General features: G+C 44.6%; 1 protein-coding gene across 3 annotated transcripts in view; it reads left to right on the top strand.

The window, feature by feature from the left end:
* The window catches only part of ADSL (adenylosuccinate lyase), a 45,117-nt gene that overhangs the window by 37,851 nt on the left and 1,088 nt on the right, over positions 1–6,178 (top strand). For 2 of the 3 annotated variants that reach the window (XM_032787852.2, XM_032787870.2), the window contains exons 8-11: positions 858–927; positions 2,115–2,262; positions 2,893–2,983; positions 3,546–3,635. In XM_032787852.2, coding sequence (XP_032643743.1) covers positions 858–927; positions 2,115–2,262; positions 2,893–2,983; positions 3,546–3,635 — 399 coding nt within the window. The remainder of the gene's footprint in view (positions 1–857; positions 928–2,114; positions 2,263–2,892; positions 2,984–3,545; positions 3,636–6,178) is intronic. The other variant, XM_032787862.2, reaches the window with a different exon arrangement.

Here is a 6,178-nt window from a genome sequence, read left to right as displayed (position 1 = left end):
GCTGCTGTGTAGCGCTGCAGTACCGCCTCTGTCAGCGGCATCCAGTACACATACGGTGACAGTGACAAAAGACAAAATGGGCTCCATGGTTGTCATGCTATGGCGTCTGCCAGGGCAATCCAGGGAAAAAGGCACGAAGTGATTGTCTGCCGTTGCTTTCACGGAGGAAGGAATGAGTGACCACATTTGCCCAGATTCATGCGCGACACTATTTTTGCACCATCATGCATTGGGATCTCAACCCAGAATTCCATTGGGCAGCGGAGACTGCAGGAACTATGGGATAGCTACGGGATAGCTACCCACAGTGCAACGCTCCAGAAATCGATGCTAGCCTCGGTACCTGGACGCACACCACTGAATTAATATGCTTAATGTGGCCGCGTGCACTCAACTTTATACAATCTGTTTTACAAAACTGGTTTATGTAAAATCGGAATAATCCCGTAGTGTAGACCTACCCTCCCTTGACTGTTCATGGAGTCCCGTCCCTTCCCTCTTCCCCATTCTTTTGGCTTGAGCTCTTTAAGTATAAATTAGAAAGTTTCAGGAAAAATTGCAACCCCTGTGGAAATTGGCCTCTATCTTCTCTGAGGTGCTACCCTGTCAGGAAACCTGATTGCAGCTTTCTGGTTGTGTAATGTGGATACAGATGTGATTCATTTGTAATATAGATTGAACCTTAATTTTTTCATAAGAAGGCGAAAGCCTTAATTTTGGAATTGCTCACTTTTTGAAGGGAATTATTCTCTCTCTCCCAAGCTGCTCCATGGACATAGATACACAGTCTCCCCAGACGCACTACCTAGTACCTGTGAGAACAGCTTTGTTCATTTGCTCTTGTTGCTTTCTCTTAGATCTGTACTGACATCCGCCTTCTGGCCAACCTCAAGGAGATAGAGGAGCCTTTTGAGACAGACCAGATTGGTGAGGGTGGTAGACATTGGTTTGTGATATGTGTTCCAGTTAAGTTATCTTTTTCATTCACCGTGGTGATCTCCTCACCAGCACCTTCTTCTCAGCAACAATAGTGATGTCACTGGCATAAATTGCTTTTAATTAAAAAGTTTATTTTTTTAATCTATCTGTGCCTGCAGCTTTAGGTCTAATGATCTATTAACAAACAAAATCCAATTTTGTGCCCAAATAAGTCAAAGTGCAGAAATAATAATGCCGTTGCTCCCCACCCCAGCACAAATGAGGGCCTGATTCTGAGAGCAGCTGAGCACTCTCCACTCCCATTAAAGTTAATTGGCTCAGTATTGCTGTCATTTGTATATTAACAAACTTGGAAAAGTAAAACCAGGCTGGAGCCTTGTACTGAAAGTGGTCCCTGATGTAGCTGTGATGTATATAGAGAAGGGGAGAGAATTCCAGAGCTGTGAAGCTGGAACTGAAAAGGCCCAGCCACCCAAGTTGGTCTTGTAGGGTGAGTCAGCATTTTTGATCCTCGCCCACGTCAGTTACCTCAGCCATACTAGAGTGACAGACTTTTAAAATATTGACAGGTCACTTTTTAAATATTGAACTCTCAGACTTTCAGTCACTGTCGCTGCAGGTTGCTGACTTTCATGGGTAGGCCATTGAGCAGAAGCGCGAAATACAGCACACTAAAGTAGCTCAGACTCATTTCTTTCTTTTATATTGATAAAGTAATCTTGCACAGTTAGGAGTTAAGGCCCCCACGTTCTCCCCTGCAAGTACAGATACAGTTCTGGTTCGGTGGTCGGGGCGGGGGGAGGTGGTTTCAAAAAGATCTGCGTAGTATTATGCAGTGTTGGTCCCAGAATATTAGAGACACAGGATGAATGAGTCAATATCTTCTATTGGACCAACTTCTGTTGGTGAGAGAAACAAGTTTTGGAGCTTGAAGAGTTCAGTATAAGCTCGAAAGCTTCTCTTTCACCACAGAAGTTGGTCCAATAAAAGATATTACCTCTCCCACCTTGTGTCTCTGCATAGTATGAATCAGGCTTAAAAGTGAACCATGGATTTTTTTTTCTTGAGAAGGCCAGTACCTTTGATCTCTCCTCTCCTGTGTGTTTCATCTCCTACCCTCTTATTAACATCCTCTCTTTTACCAGCCCCTCTCCTCATATTTTTGTTGCCTGCAGGTTCCAGCGCCATGCCTTACAAGAGGAATCCAATGCGTTCAGAGCGCTGCTGCAGCCTGGCTCGCCACCTGATGACTCTGGTCCTGAATCCACTCCATACAGCCTCCGTGCAGTGGTTTGAGCGCACCTTGGATGACAGCGCAAACAGGTCCATCCACGTGCTCCACGGTTGGCCAGGGGAGGGTAGTGAGCAGAAAAACCCTAGTTATTGATGAAATAAAGGAAGAGGCTGGCTTTAGAGGGTTAAACTGGTTTGGGGTCAATGTTCTCCTCTCACTCAATGCAGTGCTTAGAAAGTGCTTGTAGGGAGCAGCACACTGACATATTTAAAATATGGTGTTTTCAGTGTACACCCCTCAATTCTGAATCTCATGCTGGCAGACACCACTTTATGAAAAGCAACATCATTATAGGACATTGGGAGCCCAGCAACAGAGGCTGTAAACTGGCTTCTCTCTTTGAGTGAGGTAATAATGTTTTACACAGTAAAGATCCTCTGAAAAGGAGAACAGGAGTACCAGGGAATGGTGCAGTAGCCAAGGGTAAGGATAACACACTGCTCTTCTTGTCCTGGCCTGTCCCAGCAGCAGGTGCTGTAGGTTGCTCCTAGCTTCCCCAGTTCTGGCCTATCCCAGCAGGAAGTGCCTATAAGGAATAGTTCTGGCTGTTGGAAGGGGGAGTTGCCATCTAGAGAGACATGTGCAGGTACTAGGGGTTGAGTTAGGCCGCCTCGTCCTTTTTTGCTAACCCAGACACCTTGGTTACATGTGTTTCACAGGCGTGTGTGTCTGGCTGAGGCTTTCCTCACAGCTGACATCATACTGAGCACGCTGCAGAATATCTCCGAAGGATTAGTGGTGTACCCCAAGGTAAAGTAACAGAACTTACATGCAGTCCTGAATCTCCGTTAGCACTGCGAGCCTGCAGAAGAAGCCATCCCACTCAGAGCACTGAATTCTTACCTGCTGGCTCAGTGAATATTCCTAAGGGCTGCCCAGCCAAGCTATCCAGTTTCTCACCATGGCACTTTTCTGTGCAATACAATAATCAGAGGACTCTTGAAGAAATTAAAATGCAACAAACGTAAACCAGATCATAGAAAATACAGTTTTCTGAGGTATATGACTAACTTGTGGAACTTGCTGCCACAGGATATGGTTGAAGCAGCCCTTACTAAGATTCAAGAAAGTGTGGGCAATTACATGAATGTGACTCACACCTGCAGTAATATTAGCTAAGATAAAATTTCAACATTTCAGTCTTACTATGTTTATTTCTAGATTGGGTCTGGAAAAGGTGGCTTTTGTTTCGTTTTTCCCTGTTGTACAATTTGGGGTGTCATGGGGCAGGGATACACCAGGAAATACCTGATCAGATCTACTGATAGTTGACTCTAGTGTGATAGTACCTGTTTCTTTTTGTTGTTTTTAGGTGATTGAGAGGCGGATACGACAGGAGCTGCCCTTCATGGCCACAGAAAATATCATCATGGCCATGGTGAAAGCAGGGGGTAATCGCCAGGTATATACCCATTTAGGAGGGTCTGGTGCTCACTGCCAGGCATCATACTCTTGAGGAATGGGGGTATATAAAAGTTCGGAATTATTTTCCCTCTCTCCTTTGGTGACTCCTTGGTCTACCAGAGCTGTTCATCTTAGGATTATGCTGCAGGGCCAGTCTTCTTCCAGTCATTTGGGAAGGGAGGAGCTTGGGGGAATTCTTATTCATTGTTAGAAGCTCTGTGGGGGTGGGATATCTATCAATTTATGATGTAGCAAGTTGTCTGTTATTTATTACATTAGATTATGAGAGCAGATTGTAATTCTTAATTGTTTGTTGCAAAGACACCTAGTACAGGATGGATAGCTGCCTGCCCCACAAAATCAATATAGTGCTTTTTTCATTACTCTGTATGATCCTTCAGCCAGTTTTTGATCTAGGAGAGAGGCTTCATAGCAGACTCATTTGATTTGAGTCTCTGTCTCACAGCAAATGTTACTGAATATTCTAATACAATCCAAACATCAGGACTGTATGTTCCCATAATCACTAGCTTTGTAGTTCAGTCTAAATCAGGTAATCAGCTTGCTTGACAGGATTCATTCTTAATAAATTCATGCTGTTTATATTTCCATTTGCCTCTAGACAGTAATTTCCCCCTAAATATTAGTTTCATCATTTTATTATTGACAGAAATTAGACTTGCAGGTTGGTAACAGTGGGTGGGATTTTCAGGTTGTTTGAGTTAGGGGCTTTCAATGGGACTTGTGTTCCTAACTCATTTAGACACTCCTGAACACTCCTCCCCTCCAGTATAGCTTAGGCCAGTGTACTTGCTTTTTGTAACTTAAGTTTGGTAACTTAATTCCCTTAAGGGGCTGTCTAAATGCACTGTAGACGTCTGGGCTCTGACTGGAACCCGGGCTCTGGCTGGAACCCAGGCTCTGGGACCCTCCCTCCCAGCAGGGTCCTAGAACCCAGGTTCCAGGCGAAGTCCAAACATCTACACTGCAATTAGACAATCCCAAAATGCCGAGTCAGCTGACATGGGCCAGCCCCTGGGTTTTTAATTGCAGTGTAGACATACCCTTGGAGTTAACTTTAATTCTTATTTATTAGTGAGCCTACCTTCTCTCTAATACTATTTAGTTAGATACAGTTATTATAAAATCTCCTGTTGTTCCCATTAACTCCTTTGACTAACTTTAACTTGTTCTGCTTTTGTGCTATCTTTAATCCAAATGATCTCCCACAGATCCTACTGGGGTGATCTTTTCTTTCCAAGCTAGGAGCTGGGGACTCATTTGTTTACATGTTGCTGGCACCCATCACCCTCGCCTCTGGACCCCATAGAGTCGGCTCTATAGATCTGCACTGGGGAACTGAACAGTCCACTGGAGGAGCAAGTGGGCCATTGGCAGCATGGGGGTGGGAAGAGCATTAATAAAAAATAATGCATCTTCTGGGAAAGCACAGCCAGTGGAGTCTATATTGACATGGCTCCAGTGGAGCTACATGGGTGGGGATCAGGGGCAGTGTGGAAGTACAGGGTCTTTGTGCAGACACCCCTGCCTGCCATTGGTTTCCATAGGTTTGGAGACTGACTGGCACAACCTTTTCCATTCAGGGGGATCTCTTTAAGGGAATCTTTATGGATGTTACCTCCCCCAGTGCCCCATCCTGTATGATTTTCCTTGGGAAGGGATATTTTTTTTCCCCAAATAAACCTTAACTCACCTCGGGTAACTACGTTCTTCCTGCTTGTTAAGCTGGACAGTTTTCTTCTCTTCCTTTCCAAACTTTGAATGTTTTGTGCTATTAAACTCCTGCAATGTACCCTGCACCTCAGGGGCAATTAGTGGTGGATAAGGAATTCCTGCATGCCCAGTTTATAGAATGCTTTGGGAACAGTCATGATGATTTTATGAGTTTATGGAAGGGATGGTATGATGGGATAGCTTAATTTTGGCACTTGATCTTTGATTATCAGCAGGTAAGTATGCCCAGTGGTCTGTGATGGGATGTTAGATGGGATGGGATCTGAGTTACTGCAGAGAATTCTTTCCTGAGTGCTGGCTGGTGAGTCTTGCCCATATGCTCAGGGTTTAGCTGATCGCCATATTTGGGGTTGGGAAGGAATTTTCATCCGGGGCAGATTGGCAGAGGCCCTGGAGGTTTTTCGCCTTCCTCTACAGCGTGGGGCATGGGTCACTTGCTGGTGGATTCTTCGCAGCTTGAGGTCTTCAGACTACAATTTGAAGACTTCAGTAAGTCAGACATAGGTTAGGAGTTTGTTATAGAAGTGGATGGGTAGGATTCTGTGGCCTGCTTTGTGCAGGAGGTCAGACTAGATGATCATATTGGTCCCTTCTGACCTTAAAGTCTATGAGTCTATTTTCCAGCAACAGACCATAGATGGATTAGAATTACTAAAAGTATCCCACAGTGTTTCCCCAAGGAAGGGCTTGAGGAAGTGGAAAGAGTTCCACCATCTTATTTTGTGGGTGTAGTGCAATAGCTCTCAAACTTTTTTACTGGCAACCCCTTTCACATTGCAAGCCTCT

This window comes from Chelonoidis abingdonii, chromosome 1 (assembly GCF_003597395.2).
Source record: "Chelonoidis abingdonii isolate Lonesome George chromosome 1, CheloAbing_2.0, whole genome shotgun sequence".
Lineage (NCBI taxonomy): Eukaryota > Metazoa > Chordata > Testudines > Testudinidae > Chelonoidis > Chelonoidis abingdonii.
Note: the sequence above shows the minus strand (reverse complement) of the source record. Positions and strands in the feature narration are given on the sequence as shown.